Source organism: Bos grunniens, chromosome 3 (genome assembly GCF_055505025.1).
Source record: "Bos grunniens cultivar Pamir isolate PY7600 chromosome 3, Bosgru_T2T1.0, whole genome shotgun sequence".
In the NCBI taxonomy this organism is placed as follows: domain Eukaryota; kingdom Metazoa; phylum Chordata; class Mammalia; order Artiodactyla; family Bovidae; genus Bos; species Bos grunniens.
In genome coordinates, this window is record NC_141167.1 from 99010641 (window position 1) to 99035787 (window position 25147).

Sequence of the window (25147 nt, forward strand, 5' to 3'; positions counted from 1 at the left end):
GTGACTGAACTGAACTGAGTGCTTGTAAGGCCAAGCTTCTCTATAGCTGACAATTTAACAAGCCAATGGTATTAAAGAAAGCTCATGCCTTGGGTCCCTACCACGTACTTTGAAAAGTCTTTTATCACATCACCCACGTACATTTTTACCCTTTATTATTTACATAACTGTTTCCTAATAAATGCTCATTGAATTAACTCATGGAGTAACATATAAAATCAGTTTTGTGGCAATAGATGGGGATAAACCTGAGAAGAACTGTTATTGAATGGAATTTCTGGGTAAAGGTTATTTAACAAAGTTGTGGCATTAAACTTCTATTTTTAAAAGTAATTTTTTTTAAAGTAATTTAAAATGTATGTTTAATTAAAGTTACTGAAGAACAACCAGGCATTTAACTATGCCAAAAAAGTTATGATTCTATAAAGACATGAATCTTTATGATTCCAGAAAGACAATGATGTCTTTTTCTAGGAATTTATAATGAAGATACTTTCTTCACAGTTCAAAATCTATGATACACAAAAAATAAAAAACAATCAAAAAACCCTCAAGGACATAGAAATGGCTTTACTGTGGATGTAATTCTATGTTAACTAATTGTACACGGAAGCTGGGAAGAGCTGCTTGCATGTGCTACAATGTGGATGCTTTTCATACTGATGTCTGTTGTCTTTAGAGGATTAGACTGCTTTTTTTTTTTTTTTTTTTCATTTGGGGAGTGAAGAAGAGTGAAGGGGAAAATTCCCCTACCAGCCTATGAGTGAAAAGCCTTCAATGACCCAGTACACTTTCCTTCAAAATAAGAGCATAGCACTTCTGCTGGCCACCAGGTGGTCCCCACTGGATGCTGCATTCTAACAAGCTCTCCCAGCAATCACTTGGTCTTCTTCAAAGCCAGAAGCACCCTCCGAAGAGACAGCTGAGAGCGATTATGGGCACAGTCCTTGGTCATAACTGAATTCCTTAGAGTGACCAGATAAATGATGGAAATCTTAACTTGTAACCTGGCTCAGTCACATCATCAATCATGATGTTGCCAATTGAGGCTACAAAACCAATCCCTACATTTGCCATTGGCACTGATGGGCTGTGTGCAGGTATATACACTCCGTTGGGTCCTGCGGCTTCCTTGGTGAAGCAAAGTAAATAATTTTACTAATTCAAACCTGTTTGGCCCTGTGGCTAATTTCCACTGCCAGGTCCCCTCCAGAATTCCCAATGCCGATTATAATGACTCTCTTTCCAGTGAAACTGTCTGGATTCTTAAAATCTCGACTATGTAAGTATTGTCCTTTGAACTTCTCAATTCCTACAACAGAAGGAAAAATAATTAATGGGTAATGGTCATTCAATTTTTTTGCAGTCTGTAGAGTTTATGCATACATTCTCCATGTGTTCTCCTTTTATTCAAGCACACTGTCACCTTTTTAAATATTTTTGCCTGTTTTCTTTTCCCATAGCCCCAGAGTCAAACCTTGTGATTTCCTTACCATAAGTAGTCTGCTTACCTCAGGATCTGTTTGTATTTTGGACTTGTGGACTCACAAATCCAAACTACTTCAGAAAACATTCTCTTGTCTTTTCATCTCTTCTTCTTCTTCTTTTTTTTTTTTTTTTGTAGTTGACTTATATCAGTTCCAGATGTATAACATAGTAACTTGATATTTTATAGATTATGCAACATTCAAACTTATTACAATATTATAGTGGTTTAGATGCTCAGTTGTGTCAGACTCCTTGTGACCCTCCGGACTGCAGCCTACCAGGCTCCTCTGTCCATTGGATTCTCTGGGCAACAACCCTGGAGTGGGTTACCATTTTCTTCTCTAACAATATTATAGTATTTTGACTACATTCTTTGTGCTGTATATTATATTACTTGTGACTTATTTTATAATTAGTAGTTTGTATTTCTTAATCCCCTTTACCTATTTTGCCCACCCCACCCTCTCATCTTCTGTAAATACCTACTTCCATTTCAATTGTAGTATATATGTTTTTATATACTCTAGAGTATACATAGAATCCATGTGCAATGCAGAAAGACATGGGTTCAATCCCTAGGTTGAGAATATCCCCTGGAGGAGGAAATGGCAACCCACTCCAGTGGTAACACAAAGAGTTGAAAACTGAGCAACTGAGCACATATATAGTATTTTTTTCCCCTCAAAATGAAAATCCAGGCCAAAGACTGTAATTTAACTCTTTCTTTAAGCTTTATTTTCTTGCTTAGAAACTCAATATTTCTGTTTGTTTCCTCCATTGCTTAAAAAAAAAAAAAAAAGCCTTCATTCAGGATAAAGAGATGTGGTACATTTATACAATGAGATATTACTCAGTCATGAAAAAGAACAAAATAATGTCATTTGCAGCAACAGGGATGCCCCTAAAGGTTGTCAAACTGAGTGAAATAAGTCAGAGAAAGACAAATATCATATGGTATCTCTTATATGTGGAGTCTAAAAAAATTGCACAGATGAGCTTATTTACAAAACAGAAAGAGTTATAGAAAACAAACTTCTATAGGGAGGAAAAGTGGGGGAGGGATAAACTGGGACATGGGGATTGGCATATACACACCACTGTAAATAGACAGCTAATAAGGGGTCTCTGGTGGCTCAGTGGTAAAGAATTCACCTGCCAATGCAGGAAACATGGGTTCAATTCCTTGGTTGAGAAGATGCCCTGGAGAAGGAAATGGCAACTGACTTGAGTATTCTTGCCTGGGAAATCCCATGGATAAAGGATCCTGGTGGGCCACAGTCTATTGGGTCGCAAAAGAGTCTGGCATAACTTGACAACTAAACAGCAATAGTAAGGACCTGTTGTATAGCACAGGGAACTCTTTTCAATACTCTGTAATGACCTGTGTGGCAAAAGAACCTTAAAAAGAGTGGATATATGATTCACTTTGCTATATAGCAGAAACTTTTCAAAACACAATATTTAAATCATCTATACTCCAATAAAATTTTTTTAAAGCCCTCGTTCAGTCTAATGCAGATCAACTCTTTTTATCCTTAGAAAAACTATAATCATTGTGAAACTAAATATAAAGCCTTCTAATTTTCCTCTAGACCCCCATGTTACTGTTATTTCTACCTCCCAAATATTATTAATACAAGTTACCACGACATTTTTCAGGAGAATATGCAGAATTAGGATAAGCCTTATTTCATCCCAAGGTAGGAATCACTCAGACCATTCTTTAGGGACCAGGTCACAGGCATGGTTCAAGGGTCTTCCTGCTTAGTAGGTACTTACCAGGGAAGCTTTCCAAGGGTAAGTGAGCATAGGTGTGATGGCCAGTGCAAACCATAACTCCATCGAAGACATACACCTCCTTTTTCCCTTCAGATTCCGTGACCACCTCCCATTGGCCCGAAGTGGGGAAATCAGGTTGCTTCTTCACACTGCAAACAGTGGTCTAAGAAGAAAAGGGATCACCACGGGGGACTGTAGCCACAGATATGCAGTGGTCATCTTCCCTGACAGGTATGTCTTTGCACGGGGTTACACGAAAGGGCTGATACCACATAAGAGGGCTAAGGCAGGGATATTTGATATTCATACTCTACAAATAAGAACTATTTTTGTTTCGGGCTATGGTCAGAGTGAGAAAACTTTCACGAGGCAAGCTAAATAAAACAGAGTCGGCAGACTAACAGTGCACTATCTTCTCCTTCTAGAAAAGTACAAATGACTACTTTTCTTGGGCCATGCCTCAGTTGGTAAAGATTCTGCCTGCAATGCAGGAGACCAGAGTTTGATCCCTGGGTTGGAAAGAATCCCCTGGAAAAGGAAATGGCAACCAACTCCAGTATTCTTTCCTGGGAAAATCCCATGGACAAAGGAGTCTGGCGGGCTATAGTCCATGGGATCACAAGAGTAGGACACAACTTAGCAACTAAACCATCACAACCACCACCGCCTTGGTCAGAGTGAGAAAACTTTCATGAGGCAACCTAATTCAAATGAGTTGGCAAATTAACGTTGCACTGTCCTCTCCTGCTGCTGCTAAGTCACTTCAGTCATGTCCGACTCTGTGTGACCCATAGATGGCAGCCCACCAGGCTCTCCCGTCCCTGGGATTCTCCAGGCAAGAATACTGGAGTGGGTTGCCATTTCCTTCTCCAATGCATGAAAGTGAAAAGTGAAAGTGAAGTCGCTCAGTTGTGTCGGACTCTTAGCGACCCAATGGACTGCAGCCTACCAGGCTCCTGCATCCTTGGGATTTTCCAGGCAAGAGTACTGGAGTGGGGTGCCATTGTCTTCTCTGAGAAAAGTGCAAATTACTAGTTTTATTAGGCCATGCATTTGTGTATGCTCAGTCACTCAATCATGTCTGACTCTTTGCGATCCCCTGGACTGTAGCCCACCAGGCTCCTCTGTCCACGGGATTTTCCAGGTAAGAATACTGGAGTGGGTTGCCATTTCCTCCTCCAGGGGATATTCCTGACACAGGGATCGAAGTCTGCTGTGTCTCCTGCATTGGCAGGTGAATTCTTCACCACTGCGCCACCTGGGAAGCCCTTCTTGGACCATATGCCCTGGACCATACCCTAAGGCAATATGATACTTAAATAAAATTTGGGCTTCTCTTGTGTTTCTAAGACACTTGATGTACTAAATGCCTATTCCTCCCCATACTCCCAGACATCCTGAGATCTTCTGATGCTTTCTTATCTCAAGTTCTGTTCTCACTGTCTAGTCTTAAATGTGTGACTGAGCTAATAAGGCTCCCTTTCCTAATAGAGTAGAAAAACATCTCAGTGGCTCATGTTTTGTGTAAATGAACTTCTTTGACTCCCATAAATGCCCATTTTACAAATAACTAGAAAGAAAGAAGATACAAGATGGGATAGTCAGTGGTATAGTTTTTAGCTTTAAAAACAAATACGGGTTACTTTATCTAGTCTAAGGAAACATTAAGAGTATGTCCTATGTGCTTCTAGGATTTATGACCATAATGTCTTGGTGGACTGATAGAAATACCACTCTTATATACCCAAGTGATCCTATATTATTTATAGTTCCTCTCTAGCATGTTCTTACTTTTACACAGGCCGGTGCTTCTGCCTGGACCATCCTTTTATGCTTTCTTCATTTGGAGATACTCACCCTTCAACATTTAGTTTGGTATTATCTCCTCTAAGAAAACGTCCTTGGTACCTGATAATTCAAGCTCTGATGGGTTAAGTGTCCCACCTCTGAGCTGCAATGTATAGATCTCAGGGCATTTATCACCCTGTAACTCTGTATTTAAGACTGTTAAATCACTGTTTTTTTGTTTGTTTTGTTTTTTTGGTATTTGTTTCTTCACTGCTTAGTGTGATAACAAACCTAAGTGTTTTTAACAAGTGAAGAGAAGCACCACTAGGCTGTAAACGACTGACTTTGGAAGTCGTTACTGGATATTGCCATTTTAATTTTGTTGTTAAATAGAAAAAGGCATGATTTAGTAGAATGATCAGAAAGTAGAAGATTTGGGCTTTTTGCCAGCTGTCAGAAATACTGGTTCTTTTATGGTCATGGCTTAAAATGATAGAAATATCATGGAAGATTTTACAGCAGGAAGGAACCAAGGAGGTGATATACTACAATCATCTTGTTTTAAAAATAAAACTAAGACACATCAAAGTTGAGGAACTTACTTGCCTGAAGTCACAAGTAGATTAGCAGCAGAATAAAACTTAAGATTTTTTCCTCAATTCAGTGTTCTTTCCTCTACACCAGAGTTGACTTATTTGCTTTCTCATAACTGTTCAATAACTAATTCATGGGGTTGTTGTCGTCACATAAAAAATGCATTGGAAAGCACTTCAGAAAGCATAAAGGGCTAAGTGGCAAGTTGTAGAACAAACTGTGGCACCAGAAGGTTTCAAAGTGTCCATACCTGTCAGTTCTCATTTGTTTATTGTAATCAAATGATACAGAATGAAGGCAATGAAATGAAGGTTGCTTCCTGGATCTGTAGTCAAAATACATAGAAGAGAGACTTTCCCACTGATACTTTTCAGTCAGAGAGAAGACACAGTGTGGAGTCTATTGGATAGATACATGAGCATATCAAACCAAGCTACACATAAGCACTGCTAAATGAAACCACATTATTCATTTACTTTGCAAACAACTTCAAACACAGAGATACCCACAAAATTCCCTACCTTAAATTGAATGTACTTTAGAAGGTCAAATTCTTTGGCATACATCCTGAAATACTCCAGGACCTGGGAGTTGTGCATGAAGTTAGGATAATGATCTGGGATGGGATAGTCACTGAAGCACATCATCTCCTTAGAAGTGTTGATGATCACTGACTTGTAAATACTTGCCCTTCCTTCTTCAGGTTCTTCCTGCAGTAAATAAAAAGCATTCATAGCAGCTTGAGAATTAAAGTCATGGTTTATAAACAGCCAATTAACATTTGAAAAGTTATCTGCAACGCCAATTAAAAAAAAAAAAAGTTATACACACACATCCCTTTATATCTCCCAGGATTTGTACCCTCGAGCTGTTTCTTCCCCTTGAATCTGAGTTGTCTTTATGACTTGCTTTTCACCAACAGCATGCAGTTGGAATGATACTGAATGGCTTCCAAAACTAAGTGCTAAGTAGTCTTGCCACTTCCACCTGGGTTCCTTAGAAAGCTTCCTCTAGTAGAAGTCAGCAGCTGTGTAACAAGTCCAGCTACCCTGAGACCATCATCCTATGAGGAAGCCCAAGCTATCCACATGAAGAGCATGTTTGTGATAGAGAGATGTGTAGCCAGCCCCCAGAAGTCCTAGTTATCCCAGCTGATGTTCTAAACATGGAAGCAAAGAGGTCATAGTATGTGTCCAGTCTTACTTGTCACCTGATTAAAATGACAAGAGACTCCCATCTGAGTACTACTTTCAAGGTTTTTCATGTACTTGCAACACTGTTCTCCAGGAAACACTGTACTAATTTATAATTCTGTCCACTATGTGTTCCTGTTTTACCTTATTTTCACTAATTTAAAAGACAATTATTCAGTGTTAGCAAAAATGAAATCTCAGTACAATGTTTTCTGGAGAGTAATGCGGCAAGAATATGAAAACCCTTGACACTTAGCCATTTAAAAAAAGATTCAGTATTCAGACAAAAATTTATGTTAATGTATGTTGATCGCATTATTTGTAACATAAAAATGAAATAAATGTCTGTGATATTGTGATTTATAAGAAATATATATTTGGTCATCCAGATGGTCAAAATATATTTCTCATATATATTTGGTCTTTCTACCACAGTTCCTAGCTCCGAGCTCCCAAAACTCTTGTAATTTCCCAAATGTTGAGAGTAATTAAAGTCTTTTGTTGTGTTAGTATGGTGACTCTTACAAAGCAAATAATGGTGGGCCTCGTTACCAATGGAGCAAACCCTGTGGGTTGTAACTTTCAGTTGCCCTCTTCTGACTTCTGGGGAGGGGAGAGGGACTGGAAGTTGAATCAGTAGCCAATGCCCAGTGATTTAATTAATCATTCCCATGTCATGAAGCCACCATAAAAACTCAAAAGAGTAGGATTTAGGGAGCTTCCAGGTTGGTGAACCTGAAAAGATCAGGAGAGCAGCGTGCCTAGAGAGGGCATGGAAGCTCAGTGTCCTTTCCCTGTGCATCTCTCCCTTTGGCTGTTCCCAAGCTACATACCTTTATAAGAAACTGGTAATCTAGTGAGTAAATGGGTTTTCTGTGTTCTGTGAGCTGCTCTAGCAAATTAAGCAAACCCAAGGAAAGGGTCATGGGAATTTCTGATTTCTAGCCAGTTGGTCAGAAGTATAGGTAACAACCTGGTAACGACTGGCATCTGAAGTCCAAAGTCCAAGGAGGGGTCCTTGGAATCTCCAAACTGCAGCCAGTTCATCAGAAGCACTGGTAATAACCTGAGTTTATGACTTGGTGTCTACAGTAGGGCTTAGGGGGCAGTCTTGTAGGACTGAGCTCTCAATTTGTGGAATCTGAAACTATCTCTGGGTAAATAGAATAGAGTTTAATTCTTGGACATCTTGCTAGTATCTGAACATTGTCTGTTGGTGTCTGGGGACCATCCCCCACCCATGCACATACACACCCACACACACTGGCATTGGTCTCAGAACCATTTAATGCCCAACAAATACACTGTATTTGAGAATCACTACTCTAGATCCTTGCTACCTGAAGTATGATCTGTGAACTAGCAGGCAGAGATATCTCTTGGGAGACTGTTAGAAATGCAGAATCTCAGGCCCCACCCCGACCTACTGAATTGGAACCTGCCTTTTTAGCAAAATCCTCAAGATTTTCCCAGGTAGCTCAGGGATAAAGAATCTGCCTGCCAATGCAGGAGACGCAAGAGACACAGGTTCAACCCCTGGGTTGGGAAGATGCCCTGGAGGAGGGCGTGGCAACCCACACCTGTATTCTTGCCTGGATAATCCCATGGACAGAGGAGCATGGTGGGCTACAGTCCATAGGGTTGCAAAGAGTTGAACATGATTGAAGTGACTTAGCACACACAAACAGGGGTGTTGTACTGACCACAAAAAATAGCACAGTATCTATCCAGACAGCTATATTAGCCTTCACTGAAACATCACAAATGATGATTTTTCAACTCTTTTAAAAATTGTTTTGATTATGGTCAATTACCTTAACCAACTTAGACCCCCTTTTCCCTTTCTGGGCTTTGCAGGTGGCCCAGTGGTAAGAATCTGCCTGCCAGTGCAAGAGATGTGGGTTCGATCCCTGGGTGGGAAAGCTCTCTTGGAGTAGGAGATGGCAACCCACTCTAGCATTCTTGCCTGGAAAATCCCACGGACAGAGGATCCTGGTGGGCTAAAGTCCATGGAATCACAAAGATTCCAACACGACTGAGCACACACCCATGCACTTCCTTTTTAGGGCTTTTCTGGTGGCTCAGTGGTAAAGAATCTGCCTACCAATGCAGAAAACACAGGTTCAAATCCTGGGTTGGAAGATCCCCTGGAGAAGGAAATGGCAATCTGCCCTAGCAGTCTTGCCTGGGAAATCACATGGACAGAGGAGCCTGCCAGTTCATGGGATTGCAAAAGAGTCCACATGACTTAAGAGACTAAACAACAAAAGGTTGTTTATCATGCAGAGAGAGTCCTCACTTTTTTCCATAAACAAACAGATATTTGGATGTTGGATGTTCCTGAGCATTCAATGGCCATAAAGGAGAGTGTTCATTGGCTTTGCCCACATTAGAGATGATTTTCCCCTGGTTTTTAGAGAAGAATTTTTGAATTTCAGAATCCCGAATTGATCATTCCCATTTCTTTCCCTGTACTTCAGATCTCATTCTTGTTGGCTGCTAATAATGTTTTCACAAGTCTCTTTTCAAGTATCTTCTAACCTATCCTACAAATTTCAACCAAAGTGTTCTACTAGGGTATGGTTGTATCTCTTCTCTAATTAAACTTTTGGATGCTGCTCCATTTTCTATAGTTTGTTTTTCAATTTAGGATTCAGAGACCTCCATAATGTCTTATAGTTTATACATTCTTTATCTCCCCAATTTGATTGTAAACCCCTTGACTTATATTTATGATCTTTCCCACAGTATATAAAATTATAAATAGCACTTAGTAGCTATTTAATAGATGTATGCTGAATTACATTGAGAAAGGTGCATATAGAAAAAAGAAGTAAATTTCACATAATGCTTAACAAACTAATGAAATACATCAAATTCATTCCAAAAAGAGTTGAATAAGATATTTTTATCTTATAAAAATTTGTTGTAAGGAAAATTGCAAAATAATATAAAATCAAATGCATGAAGATATTCAATTTATAGTTTAAAATAGCTATTAATTAGAAATCACTTAAAATGGCCCCTCTCCCAATAGGCAAATGGTTTAATAAATTATGATCTCAGTATGATGTAGAAATTATCTTCCACACCACTTCTTAAGTATCCTGCTAAATTCAAAGCAGATCCTATCAGCCCACTGCTTACTGGCTTCCACTGATTCCATGTGGGAAACCAGATTTCTTATTCTAAAACTCAGCATGTTGCACAATCCTAATCTACTTTATTATCTGCATTTATTGTTCCCTCAATTAACTTCAAGGTTCTGAGTCATTAAATTGTTTTTGAAACATTCTAGACTCTTGCACAACTTTAAACTTTTGTAATACTACTGCTTCTTCATTTGGAAAATTCTTTTTTTTTTTTTGGCTCTGAAAAGAGCCTTTTGATTTTACAGATGCCCCTTCTACAGGAGAGCTGGGTAGGACTTGCGGAGACCGGCCTCACTTGCCCTTTGCCTTGTGGTGGCTCTCAGTCTTCTTCGGGAGCAACACGGCCTGGATATTGGGCAAAACGCCGCCCTGGGCGATGGTGACCTTGCCCAACAGCTTGTTCAGCTCCTCGTCGTTGCGGATGGCCAGCTGCAGGTGACGAGGGATGATGCGCGTCTTCTTGTTGTCTCGCGCCGCATTGCCCGCCAGCTCCAGGATTTCAGCGGTCAGGTACTCCAAGACCGCTGCCATGTAGACGGGCGCGCCGGCCCCCACCCGCTCAGCGTAGTTGCTTTTGCGCAGCAGGCGGTGCACCCGCCCCACCGGGAACTGCAAGCCTGGGCGAGACGAGCGCGACCAGACATGACAGCGACACCCACTAACAGTTGCTCCCGCCAAACGTCCGACAAACTCCTGGAAAATTCTTATCAGTCATTCAAGAGTCCCATCAAATATGACTTCTTTAGAGAAGTATTTCTTGTTCTCTCCACTGAGTTAAATGCCTCCATTCAACCTCCAAACTGCCAAAACTCTCTGCTCATATTGCCATCAAGGCGACTTAGAATACACAGTAGTCTACATTTGTTACTATGACTGTGAGGTACCCAAAAGTAGAGTTTGTGCCTTATTTTTTGTATTTCTGATGTGTGTGTGTGTGTGTGTGTGTGCGTGCACACTCAGTCGTGTCTGACTGACTCTTTGCAACCCCATGGACTGTAGCTCGCCAGGCCCCTCTGACAATGGAATTTTCCAGAATACTGAAGTAGGTTGCCCTTTCCTACTCCAGAAAGTATATATCTTCCCAACCTGATATATAGTGGATGCTTAATAAATGATTTGAAATGAATTAATGAGTGAATTATAGAGATTGAATTTAGAGACACTTAAAAATGTGATTTTGAAATCTGTAAAGGAACACTGAAAATAGCCTATGCTATAACTTTAAGTGGAAAAAGCAATATACAAAATTAAATTTACATTGTAATCACCAAATATAATATTATGTATGCCTGGGGCAACTGTATGCCTGTGTCTACCCAAGTTTACATAATTACACATTGCATAATCTCTCCCCTGTTATATATTTTATTTATTATGAATCAATAAAACTTGAAGGTAGGAAAAACAAATTGATTTATTAAGGAGGTAGGATTTTTCTTTTATTTTTGTAGAAATATTTATACCACACCTTCATGATAAAAACCTTCAGCCAACTAGGAATAGGGGGAAACACCTTCAATTTGATAAAGAACATCTACAAAATACTTACAGGTAACATGATACTTTGAAGAAGGGAATGGCAACCCACTCCAGTATTCTTGCCTGGAGAATCCCATGAACTGAGGAGCCTGGTGGGCTACCATCCATGGGGTTGCAAAGAGTTGGACACGACTGAGCAACTAATACAACAACATTATACTTAATACTGAGAAAATGAACAATTTACCCATAAAATTGAGAACAAGGCAAGGACAGCCTCTCTTAACACTTCTATTAAACACTGTATTAGAAATCCTAACTAATGTAATAAGGTAAGAAATGGCAATAAATGAAATATTGGGAAGGAATAAGTAAAATGATTTTTATTTGAAGATGATATGACTGTCTATCTATGTAGAAAATTCCAAAGAATTTTTTTAAATTCCTGGAAACCATAAGCAATTATAGCAGGACTGCAGGCTACAGAGGTAATATACAAAAGCCAACTGCTTTCCTATATACCAGAATTGAAAAATTGGACTTTGAAATTAAAAACCATACCATTTATAATAATACTCCCTGAATTAAATGCTTAGGTAAAAATCTAACAAAATATGTATAAGACTTATATCCAGGTAATATAAGACACAGAAGAAGAAAATCAAAGATATAAATAAATGAAAACTTTTCTCTAGACAGGAAACACAAAAATGGTGTATAAATTCGAACCCAAAACAATAAAGTAAATGGCAACGGGATCATACTTATCAGTAATTACCTTAAACGTAAATGGGTTGAATGCCCCAACCAAAAGACAAAGACTGGCTGAATGGATACAAAAACAAGACCCCTACATATGTTGTCTACAGGAGACCCACCTCAAAACAGGGGACACATACAGACTGAAAGTGAAGGGCTGGAAAAAGATTTTCCATGCAAATAGGGACCAAAAGAAAGCAGGAGTAGCAATACTCATATCAGATAAAATAGACTTTAAAACAAAGGCTGTGAAAAGAGACAAAGAAGGTCACTACATAATGATCAAAGGATCAATCCAAGAAGAAGATATAACAATTATAAATATATATGCACCCAACACAGGAGCACCGCAGTATGTAAGACAAATGCTAACAAGTATGAAAGGAGAAATTAACAATAACACAATAATAGTGGGAGACTTTAATACCCCACCCACACCTATGGATAGATCAACTAAACAGAAAATTAACAAGGAAACACAAACTTTAAACGATACAATAGACCAGTTAGATCTAATTGATATCTATAGGACATTTCATCCCAAAACAATGAATTTCACCTTTTTCTCAAGCGCACATGGAACCTTTTCCAGGATAGATCACATCCTGGGCCATAAAGCTAGCCTTGGTAAATTCAAAAAAATAGAAATCATTCCAAGCATCTTTTCTGACCATAATGCAGTAAGATTAGATCTCAATTACAGGAGAAAAACTATTAAAAATTCCAACATATGGAGGCTGAACAACACGCTGCTGAATAACCGACAAATCACAGAAGAAATCAAAAAGAAATCAAAATTTGCATAGAAACGAATGAAAATGAAAACACAACAACCCAAAACCTGTGGGACACAGTAAAAGCAGTCCTAAGGGGAAAGTTCATAGCAATACAGGCACACCTCAAGAAACAAGAAAAAAGTCAAATAAATAACCTAACTCTACACCTAAAGCAACTAGAAAAGGAAGAAATGAAGAACCCCAGGGTTAGTAGAAGGAAAGAAATCTTAAAAATTAGAGCAGAAATAAATGCAAAAGAAACAAAAGAGACCATAGCAAAAATCAACAAAGCCAAAAGCTGGTTCTTTGAAAGGATAAATAAAATTGACAAACCATTAGCCAGACTCATCAAGAAACAAAGGGAGAAAAATCAAATCAATAAAATTAGAAACGAAAATGGAGAGATCACAACAGACAACACAGAAATACAAAGGATCATAAGAGACTATTATCAACAATTATATGCCAATAAAATGGACAACGAGGAAGAAATGGACAAATTCTTAGAAAAGTACAACTTTCCAAAACTCGACCAGGAAGAAATAGAAAACCTTAACAGACCCATCACAAGCACGGAAATTGAAACTGTAATCAAAAATCTTCCAGCAAACAAAAGCCCAGGTCCAGACGGCTTCACAGCTGAATTCTACCAAAAATTTAGAGAAGAGCTAACACCTATCCTGCTCAAACTCTTCCAGAAAATTGCAGAGGAAGGTAAACTTCCAAACTCATTCTATGAGGCCACCATCATCCTAATACCAAAACCTGACAAAGATCCCACAAAAAAAGAAAACTACAGGCCAATATCACTGATGAACATAGATGCAAAAATCCTAAACAAAATTCTAGCAATCAGAATCCAACAACACATTAAAAAGATCATACACCATGACCAAGTGGGCATTATCCCAGGGATGCAAGGATTCTTCAATATCCGCAAATCAATCAATGTACTACACCACATTAACAAATTGAAAAATAAAAACCATATGATTATCTCAATAGATGCAGAGAAAGCCTTTGACAAAATTCAACACCCATTTATGATAAAAACTCTCCAGAAAGCAGGAATAGAAGGAACATACCTCAACATAATAAAAGCTATATATGACAAACCCACAGCAAACATTATCCTCAATGGTGAAAAATTGAAAGCATTTCCTCTAAAGTCAGGAACAAGACAAGGGTGCCCACTTTCACCATTACTATTCAACATAGTTTTGGAAGTTTTGGCCACAGCAATCAGAGCAGAAAAAGAAATAAAAGGAATCCAAATTGGAAAAGAAGAAGTAAAACTCTCACTATTTGCAGATGACATGATCCTCTACATAGAAAACCCTAAAGACTCTACCAGAAAATTACTAGAACTAATCAATGATTATAGTAAAGTTGCAGGATATAAAATCAACACACAGAAATCCCTTGCATTCCTATACACTAATAATGAGAAAACAGAAAGAGAAATTAAGGAAACAATTCCATTCACCATTGCAACAAAAAGAATAAAATACTTAGGAATATATCTACCTAAAGAAACTAAAGACCTATATATAGAAAACTATAAAACACTGGTGAAAGAAATCAAAGAGGACACAAATAGATGGAGAAATATACCATATTCATGGATTGGAAGAATCAATATAGTGAAAATGAGTATACTACCCAAAGCAATTTATAGATTCAATGCAATCCCTATCAAGCTACCGACAGTATTCTTCACAGAGCTAGAATAAATAATTTCACAATTTGTATGGAAATACAAAAAACCTCGAATAACCAAAGCGATCTTGAGAAAGAAAAATGGAACTGGAGGAATCAACCTACCTGACTTCAGGCTCTACTACAAAGCCACAGTTATCAAGACAGTATGGTACTGGCACAAAGACAGAAATATAGATCAATGGAACAAAATAGAAAGCCCAGAGATAAATCCACGCACATATGGACACCTTATCTTTGACAAAGGAGGCAAGAATATACAATGGATTAAAGGCAATCTCTTTAACAAGTGGTGCTGGGAAATCTGGTCAACCACTTGTAAAAGAATGAAACTAGAACACTTTCTAACACCATATACAAAAATAAACTCAAAATGGATTAAAGATCTCAACGTAAGACCAGAAACTATAAAACTAGAGGAGAACATAGGCAAAACACTCTCTGACATACATCACAGCAGGATCCTCTATGACCCACCTCCAAGAATATTGGAAATAAAAGCAAAAATAAACAAATGGGACCTAATTAAACTTAAAAGCTTCTGCACATCAAAGGAAACTATTAGCAAGGTGAAAAGACAGCCTTCAGAATGGGAGAAAATAATAGCAAATGAAGCAACTGACAAACAACTAATCTCAAAAATATACAAGCAACTCCTACAGCTCAACTCCAGAAAAATAAATGACCCAATCAAAAAATGGGCCAAAGATCTAAATAGACATTTCTCCAAAGAAGACATACAGATGGCTAACAAACACATGAAAAGATGCTCAACATCACTCATTATCAGAGAAATGCAAATCAAAACCACTATGAGGTACCATTTCACACCAGTCAGAATGGCTGCAATCCAAAAGTCTACAAATAATAAATGCTGGAGACGGTGTGGAGAAAAGGGAACCCTCTTACACTGTTGGTGGGAATGCAAACTAGTACAGCCACTATGGAGAACAGTGTGGAGATTCCTTAAAAAACTGGAAATAGAACTGCCTTATGATCCAGCAATCCCACTGCTGGGCATACACACTGAGGAAACCAGAAGGGTTCATCGCAGCACTGTTTATAATAGCCAGGACATGGAAGCAACCTAGATGTCCATCAGCAGATGAATGGATAAGAAAGCTATGGTACATATACACAATGGAGTATTACTCAGCCATTAAAAAGAATACATTTGAATCAGTTCTAATGAGGTGGATGAAACTGGAGCCTATTATACAGAGTGAAGTAAGCCAGAAGGAAAAACACCAATACAGTATACTAACGCATATATATATGGAATTTAGAAAGATGGTAACGATAACCCTGTATACGAGACAGCAAAAGAGACACTGACGTATAGAACAGTCTTATGGACTCTGTGGGAGAGGGAGAGGGTGGGAAGATTTGGGAGAATGGCATTGAAACATGTAAAATATCATGTATGAAACGAGATGCCAGTCCAGGTTCAATGCACGATACTGGATGCTTGGGGCTGGTGCACTGGGACGACCCAGAGGGATGGTATGGGGAGGGAGAAGGGAGGAGGGTTCAGGATGGGGAACACATGTATACCTGTGGTGGATTCATTTTGATATTAAAAATTTAAAAAAAAAAAAAAAAGAAAACTTATTCTCTACTCATAGATTGGAAGACTCAATATTGTTTTAAGATGTCAGTTTTCCCAACTTGATCTACAGATTCAATGCAGTCCCAGTCAATCTCCCAGCTAGCTATTTTGTAGATGTTGACAAACTGATTCTAAAATTTATGTGGAAGGACAAAAAGCCTAGAATAGCCAACTTTGCCCTTAAATGTGGACTGTGCATAGTGACTTTCTTCCAAAGAGTACAGTATGACATGGGAGAAAAAAAGAAACTTCACAGTGACAAACTCTGATAAACACCATTTCCAGCCAGGTCATCAAGATTAACATCAATCAGTGTGACAAGTGTGATAGAGTGTAACACTGATATGGTGTGATGAGAATGGCACTCTACCTCTAAAGTCTTCCTCCCCAAAATCCATAACCCCAGTCTAACCATGATGAAAACATCAGACAAATCCCAGCTGAGGGATTTTCTATAAAATATCTAGCCAGTGATTCTCAAAACTGTCAAGGTTATCAAAAACAAGGAAAGGCTAAGAAACTGACACAGCCATGAGGAGCCTAAGGAGACAGGACAACTGGAACAGGAAAAGGTCATTAGGAAAAATAAACCTAAATAAATCTGAATAAAGCATGGACTTCAGTTAATAATAATGTATCAATATTGGTTCATTAATTATGACAAATATTATCACACTAATGTAAGATGTTAACAATATCTGGGCATGAGGTATATGGGAACTCTGTACTATTTTCCTAATAATTCTGTAAACTTAACACAGTTCTAAAATTAAAGTTTATTTAAACATATTGTTTGTAATAGCACATTAAAAAATTAATTAGTGGTTAGGTCCTTTTGAAAACAAGGTGTTTGTGAGGGCAGGGGTAGAAATATTCCTAACTATTAAATTTGACTTCATTCATTCAGCAGATATTTCTAAAGTAATAAAAACACTATATTAAGGACTTCCCTCAGAGAAGGCAATGGCACCCCACTCCAGTACTCCTGCCTGGAAAATCCCATGGATGGAGGAGCCTGGTAGGCTGCAGTCCATGGGGTCGCTAAGAGTCGGACACAACTGAGCAACCTCACTTTCACTTTCATGCATTGGAGAAGGAAATGGCAACCCACTCCAGTGTTCTTGCCTGGAGAATCCCAGGGACGGGGGAGCCTGGTGGGCTGCCATCTATGGGGTTGCACAGAGTCGGACATGACTGAAGCGACTTAGCAGCAGCAGCAGCAGCAGAAGCAGCCACCGCAGGGACTTCCCTGGTGGTCCAGCGGCTAAAACTCCACACTGTACCAAAGCAGAGGACGTGGGTTCGATCCCTGGTTAGGAAACTAGATCCCACATGCCACATCTAATAGTTCTCATGCTGCAACTAAAGATTCTGCATGCTGCAACCAAGATCCAGAGCTGCCAAAATAAAAAAACAAAACAAAACAAAAAACCTCACGATCTTAATGCTAAAAAATACACGTCTGTCCTTGTTTTCCAAAGGTTCGAAGTTTCCATATAGAAGGAGTAGACCAATGCTTTCCACAGCAGGTCTGTTGGGGGTCACTGAGCTAAATGAATCACAGATCTTACCCATTATATGTGACAATAATCATATATTTGTATTAATTTTCAAATAATTAAGACAATGAAATATTGTATGTCCACAAAAACCTTCAAGTCCTTCTAAACACCCCATTAGATCCTTCGTAGTGCTTATTACTGTCAGCTCACTACTTTATAAGTGAGGGCAGAGCAGTATCAGGTCAGTGAGTAGAAAAAGGAGCTTCTACTCCCGCATTTTAGTATTTTCTACTATCAGTGAATAATCTTCCCTATACAGACATACCTTGATCATATTTCCTGCCTAAGCACATGACTTGCATTGAATAGGAAATTCATGTGAAAAAAAAATAATGGGGACATAGGGTAATGTAATTTAAACTGAAGGGATTGGAGGCATTAGTAAGGGCAGAAGAACGGAGAAAAATGACTTACCTTCAGTGGGAGGAATGAGAACAGTGTGGACCTTCTGTTCCTTTGACAGACTCTCAGAATCCCATTGGACCCCAGCTGTCTTAGGACTGTTCTCAATGTTGTCTTCACACAGGGATCACATGGGGAACTCTAAAATACTAATGCCTGGTCCCTTCTCCCAGAGACCCTGTTTTAATTACTGCCTGTCTAATATGTAGATAAGGTTGAAATCTACTGATATGAGGTCATGTGCTAGCCCTAGAAGGCTCAGGGAACCAGAGTTTATCCCATCCACCTCAGAAGTCCTTTCTCCTCACATTCTTAGCTAAATTGCAAAATATCTAAGGGCAGAGGCAGGAGGTTATATAATTCTGTTTCCCCATCGTCTAATATAGTCTGAGGTCCAGAAATGTTTATTTAATAAACCATTATTGATTTTGTTTTAAAGATGCAATGTCATCCTCATTTATCATGTGGGAAAGCAGGGGTAAAGGCTGAAGGCCAAAGGTTTTCATGTTGGTTGGGCATTAGAAATAACTAGTGGAAAGTTTTATTGGCACTCCAGGCCAATAAAGCCAGAATCTGGATGGGCTGATAGCAGTATTTGCTAAAGTTTATTAAAGTTCCCAGGTGATTGCTCAGTGTGCAGCCAAAGTTAACAGCCACTGCTCTATAGTTAACCTTCTAAGTACTTTTGTATCCATTCAGTTGTCTTTTTCGGAGGGAGATATATTTAAGAATTTAAAAGATCTATCCATCTAAGAGTGGTTATCACTTAATTTTATATTTTAAATCAAAATGTATTAAATATGCCTTACTTTACATTATATTGTATCAATATGGTACCTTTGTATAACATATACACTTTAGAATTTTACTACTCAAAATGTAATAATCAGCAGGATCAATATCACTTGGGGGCTTATTTGAAGTATAGCATCTTAGCACCACCCCCAGATTAATGAATCAGAATGTACATTTTAGCAAAATCTCCAGTGATTCATTTTCATTTTCAAGTTTGAGAAGCATTGCTATGGTATACATTGAGATTTTAAAAATTTAACTAAAATTAAACTGCTGCTGCTGCTAAGTCACTTCAGTCGTGTCCGACTCTGTGTGACCCCAGAGACAGCAGTCCACCAGGCTCCCCCGTCCCTGGGATTCTCCAGGCAAGAACACTGGAGTGGGTTGCCATTTCCTTCTCCAATGCATGAAAGTGAAAAGTGAAAGTGAAGTCGCTCAGTCGTGTCCGATTCCTAGCGACCCCATGGACTGCAGCCTACCAGGCTCTTCCGTCCATGGGATTTTCCAGGCAAGAGTACTGGAGTGGGGTGCCATTGCCTTCTCCAAAATTAAACTAAATTTAACTAAAATTAAAAATTATTCTACAGCATTGCATACTTATTAAAACCTCAACATTTCCCAAGCGATTTATCATTTTAAGCCACTTTGTTTATAAAGTAATACTGTAGTAATGAACATTAAAGCAATATGTCTCACATCACTACCTATGTTTCACCCTCAGTCTGATCTAACATTAATGAAGAGGTCAAGAAGAAAGGCATACATACTGAATCCCTGAGACCTATTACAAGAAAGAAAATGGAAGCCCTGAGTCCCCAGTGACTTATTGGACACCTCGTAGCAACAGTGGAATTCCAGTGTGCTTGGGATGATCAGGAGAAGGAAATGGCAACCCACTCCAGTATTCTTGCCTGGAAAATCCCATGGGTGGAGGAGCCTGGCAGGCTGCAGTCCATGGGGTTGCTAAGAGTCGGACACGACTGAGTGACTTCACTTTGGGATGATCTTATATATGAAACCCCCAATGAAATTATAAAAATGTGAAGGGGGGTAGGGTGGGGGAGAAGGCTCCAAATAACAAGCAAGGAGGTAAAAGAAAAGCAGATCTCAAAGGAATATTTGAGGAAACCAGCATCAACATGTGAAACATGCTTAATCTGCAATTAACAAATGTTTATAATGCCACAGGCTTCACAGCTGTGTAACTGGGATATATGAGAATGAAGGTCTATTTCCATAAGCAGTCTAAGCAGCCACCCAAGAAATTTTCCATTTCAAGGATTCATTTATAAAATGCAAGTATGTTTGGTGCCTAATACATGCCAGGCATGGCCTTTGGCTCTAGAATTATAGTGGTGTGTATGTGTGTGCATATAATATATGTAAAAATATGCGTTATATATAATAGACCCAGATGTGGTCTGTCTTAACAGAAGTCAGAGCATTACGATGAAATATAGCTTATTTATTTTCAAGTAAGCAGTTTATAAGGTATTGAAATTTTGCCAAGAGTATCATTAGAACAAACTTCAAGTTGAGTTTTTAACAGAGAAGAAGTTTAAGCCACTTCGGAGATAAAAGCTAGAAACCTGATAATCGGGTAGGATGGTGAACCTTCAACCGATTTCTTAAGTGATCAGTAGTTGCCTAGGAGGCTTCAGTTCAGTTCAGTCGCTCAGTTGTGTGGGCCCCACATTTGGCCTACTGAATAACAACTGGTGTGTAGCACTTATTGTGCCACTGTTATTAGTGATGACATAATTATTCACTTAACCTCCACAATAACTCTGTGAAGTGGGTATCTCCTTCTTAAAGATGATAACATAGAGGTACAGAGAGGTTTAATGATTTTCTCCAAAGTCACAGTAATGCTAGTAGGTGCAGACACAGGATTTGAACCCAGACTATGCTCTTAAACTCTACACTATGTTGTGGCTGGGTTTCTAAAGTAAAATTTTCTATTGATTACAAAATATTAATTAACAGTCTTTTCAGTCCACGTGCAAGACTGATTATGACCGAGGCATGGGTTGTGTGCTAAGGGGTATTCACCCTAGATCTGAATAAGAACTATTGTCAGAGTTAGTCGCTAAGACAGAGGCAAGAAGCAAAACAGTGGCACTGTTGTTCAACTAAGGGATGCTGTGAAACCACTTTTAAGTAACTGGCAAACACTGTCTTTATGAAATATGAAACACTGGCTTTAAAAAGTGAGTTTAGAAGTAAACCCAATGGATGTTGCTTTGGAGGAAGTTAAAGAGGTTGATATTCTTTAACATATAATAAGCTTAACTATCATTTAAGTTAGATGATACTTTAATATGTTAGTTGCAGGGCTGGGTGTGCTTATTAAAGCAACAACTTTATCTGTGCAAGGACAAGACAATCTAGTTGCACATGCTATCTGCCCTCCTCTGAAGATACGACTACTGATTTGATTTCTCAAGCAAAGAAAAAGTTCAAAGAATTTTTTGATTCTTTTAGGCCAGATTTTATATCCTATTCAGGGACTGGAATTATTAGAGAATTGTTTAAAGTTACTAGAATTTTTTAAAAGGAAGGAAGGAAGGAATAAACAAACAAAAAACAGTAAGATTAGAAGAGACTGAAAAGAGGAATTCCTAGGAGCTGTAAACTATATTCTAGATCACTTACTGATTAATGCAGACCAAGAGTAACCACTCTAAATTTTCTAGCCACTTCACATATTGTCGTTTTGTTACACCCTGCCACCATGGAGATTGTTGCCCTCTTCCAGATAGCAGCAAAACTTATTAGACACTCCTCAACTTACTTACCATGATTCAACTTGTGATTTTTTTTTTACTTTACAATAGTTTAAAAGCAATATTCATTCAATAGACACCATATTTCAAATTTTGAATTTTAATCTTTTCCTGGGTTAGCAATATTTTGTACCATACTCTGGTGCTGCTGGGCAGTGGCAGCTTCCACCCAGTCACAGATCAGGAGGGTAAACAACTGATCAGTTTACAACCGTTCTAGTTTTCATGTTCAGTACAGTATTCAATAAATTATAAAATATTCAACACTTTATTATGAAATAGGCTTTGTGTGAGACGATTTTGCCAGTGTAGGCTAAAGTGAGTGCTTTGAGCACATTTAAGACAGGTTAGGTGCAGCTATGGTGTTAGGGGGTGGTTTAGTCACTAAGTCGTGTCCAACTCTTGCAACCCCATGGACTGTAGCCCACCAGTATCCTCTGTCCATGGGATTTCCCAGGCAAGAGTACTGGAGTGGATTGCCATTTCTTTCTCCAGGGGATCTTCCCAACCCAAGGATCAATCCTGCCTCTCCTGCATTGCAGGTGGGCTCTTGCATTGTAGGCAGTCTCCTGCATAGCAAGCAGGTTCTTTACCAAGTTAGGTGTATTAAATGTATTTTAAGCTTAGGATATTTTCAATTTATGATGGGCTTATCAAGATGTAATTTCATTGTCAATCAAGGAAGATCTGTAAATGAAAATGATCTCTGTGCCATTTTCATAGTCATCAGTAAAGGAAAAAAAAAGTGATATCTCTGTCCCATTTTTGCTGCCAGCCTTGGGAAAGAGGAACCTGCATAGAACCTGAGAAGGGATCAGCAAACTGAAGTCTAGCAGGCTGAATCACTATGAAGCCCATCATATTTCCTGACACAAGATAAAATATCTTTTGCACCTAGTTACAGCCAGAGTTCCAAGTATTAAGGAACCAAGAGATTTACCTGGAACCGCCACAGCCCTCCGATGTCATCAGACCTTTCAAAGCAGAGGGGCTCCAAGCCTTCTTCCAGGCAGCACTTGATAGACGTGAGCCCACTCACACCTGCCCCAATCACAGCAATTCTTTTCTTGGCCATGGTCTCCAGAGATCTTCGGGGCTGGGTCAGTGTAACCTGTCTGAAAGAAAGGATGACAAAAGATAGAAAACACACATCAATTAACATCCTTCGGTAAGACTTGGCCGTGGCATCAATAATAAAGGCTGAAAGAGCAGATACCTTCGAGGAAGCCAGATACCAGTGTCCTCCTAGCCACAGGGAATTATTACACCTTGGATGGGAGAGCCCTGCGGCTGCAAGACCCAGACCTGAGACACAGAGCTGAGAGGTCGGCTGGGATACCCGAACTCAATGCCTTTGCCTCAACACCAGCAGATCCTACAGCTGCGATCTGGAGCACAGTGCAATTTTGGCTCTTTTCGAAGATATATAAAGCAACAAAATACCAACATCAGCAATAGCCAGTGGGGCGGGGCTGTTCGGCTCCACACCTGTCAGCCAAAACCCCGCCCACTCAGCCGCAACCTTTTCCCCAGCTGAGGGAATAAAAAGTGGGCCAACCCGCTTTAAGCAGAAAGGATTAACCCTACAACCTCTCGGTTTTTCAGCTGCAGATGCTCGAACTCTCAAATACTCTCAGGGGGAGATCCAAGCAGCCGGAATTTCCGTCACTCGCCTCTCCCATTCACTTTTAACTTCCTGGTGTTTATCTTAAAGTGATAGACGCCTCCTGGCGAAGGGAAACTGTCAACACCACCACCAAGCAAGTCTTGCTCCAAAAGCTTAAGTGGAGAACATCTGTCTCTCGGGAGATCTGATAAACCACTTCGGGGCCCCCTTGTCCACCTTTTGGTCTCAACCCCCCAAATTGGGTCTTTGGTTCTATGCTTGTTATTCAGTCACTCAGTCGTATTTGACTCTTTGCTACCCCGTGGACTGCAGCACCCCAGGTTTCCCTGTCTTTCACTATCTCCCAGAGCTTGCTCAAACTCATGTCCATTGAGTCAGTGACGCCATCCAACCATCTCACCCTCTGTCATCTCCTTCTCCTCTTTCCTTCAATCTTTCCCAGCATCGGGGTCTTTTCTAATGAGTCGGCTCTTTGCATCAGGTGACCAAAGTATTGGAGTTTCAGCATCGGTCCTTCCAAATTAATATTCAGGGTTGATTTCCTTTAGGTCTAACTGGTTTGATCTCCTTGCAGTACAAGGGACTCTCAAGAGTCTTCTTCAGCACCACAGTTCAAAAGCATCAATTCTTCGTGCCCACCCAGGGATGCCCCCTCTGCTATTTGGGCTTCCCTGGTGGCTCAGCAGCTAAAGAATCTGACTGCAATGCAGGAGACCTGGCTTCAATCCCTAGGTTGGGAAGATCCCCTGGAGAAGGAAATAGCAACCCACTCCAGTATCCTTTTTTTTTTCCCCCACTCCAGTATTCTTGCCTGGAGAATCTCTTGGGCAGAGGAGCTTGGCGGGCTACAGTCCACCGAGTTGTAAAGAGCCTGACACAACTGAGCAACTTTCACTTCACTTCAAATGGTTCTATGCTACTGATAGAAATTTTCTTTAAAATATCCATGCACTGACCTGGGTGCTGGGGTACAGTGAGGAGTGAGTGGATTGTTTTCTACTTAGAGGAGCTTAGAGTTTAGTAGGGAGGACAATACACAAACATAATTTCAGAAAACTAAAAATACTTTTAAAAGGCTCTTTTTCTCACACAGTTACCTGTGCAATTAAAAACACAAAATATCCACTTTTAAAAAGTAACAGATTTTTTCGAATCATGCAGAAAAGACCAATGTAATGATATAGGACTTCACACATTGGGTCAGAATCAGGGTCCATTGATGATGCTGTGAAAGTGCTGCACTCAATATGCCAGCACATTTGGAAAACTCAGTAATGGCCACAGGACTGGAAAAGGTCAGTTTTCATTCCAATCCCAAAGAAAGGCAATGCCAAAGAATGCTCACACTACCGCACAATTGCACTCATCTCACACGCTAGTAAAGTAATGCTCAAAATTCTCCAAGCCAGGCTTCAGCAATATGCGAACCATGAACTTCCTGATGTTCAAGCTGGTTTTAGAAAAGGCAGAGGAACCAGAGATCAAATTGCCAACATCCACTGGATCATGGAAAAAGCAAGAGAGTTCCAGAAAAGCATCTGTTTCTGCTTTACTGACTATGCCAAAGCCTTTGACTGTGTGGATCACAATCAACTGTGGAAAATTCTGAAAGAGATGGGAATACCAGACCACCTGACCT

General features: G+C 39.5%; 2 protein-coding genes across 5 annotated transcripts in view; both read right to left on the reverse strand.

The window, feature by feature from the left end:
- FMO5 (flavin containing dimethylaniline monoxygenase 5) overlaps positions 1 to 23578 on the reverse strand; it is a 42643-nt gene extending 19065 nt beyond the window's left edge. The window contains exons 1-5 of one of the 4 annotated variants that reach the window (XM_086392204.1): positions 23472 to 23578; positions 22822 to 22996; positions 6171 to 6359; positions 3268 to 3430; positions 1170 to 1312 (exon numbers count right to left, since the gene is read on the reverse strand). In XM_086392204.1, the coding sequence (XP_086248330.1) occupies positions 1170 to 1312; positions 3268 to 3430; positions 6171 to 6359; positions 22822 to 22956 (630 nt within the window). In that variant the 5' untranslated portion in view covers positions 22957 to 22996; positions 23472 to 23578. Of the gene's footprint in view, positions 1 to 1169; positions 1313 to 3267; positions 3431 to 6170; positions 6360 to 22821; positions 22997 to 23097; positions 23282 to 23471 lie in introns of those variants that run through there. The other 3 variants (XM_086392205.1, XM_086392203.1, XM_086392202.1) reach the window with 3 other exon arrangements.
- Positions 9278 to 12238, reverse strand: LOC147376234 (histone H2A type 2-A-like). Its single transcript, XM_086392212.1, has one exon. It carries the CDS (start codon positions 10523 to 10525, stop codon positions 10286 to 10288), a length of 240 nt encoding a protein of 79 aa, XP_086248338.1. The 5' UTR covers positions 10526 to 12238; the 3' UTR covers positions 9278 to 10285.
- Positions 23579 to 25147: the final 1569 nt, after the last annotated feature.

Bases quoted from the DNA above. Each gene is read 5' to 3' on its own strand.
- LOC147376234 (XM_086392212.1), bottom strand. From the start codon at position 10,525: ATGGCAGCGGTCTTGGAGTACCTGACCGCTGAAATCCTGGAGCTGGCG.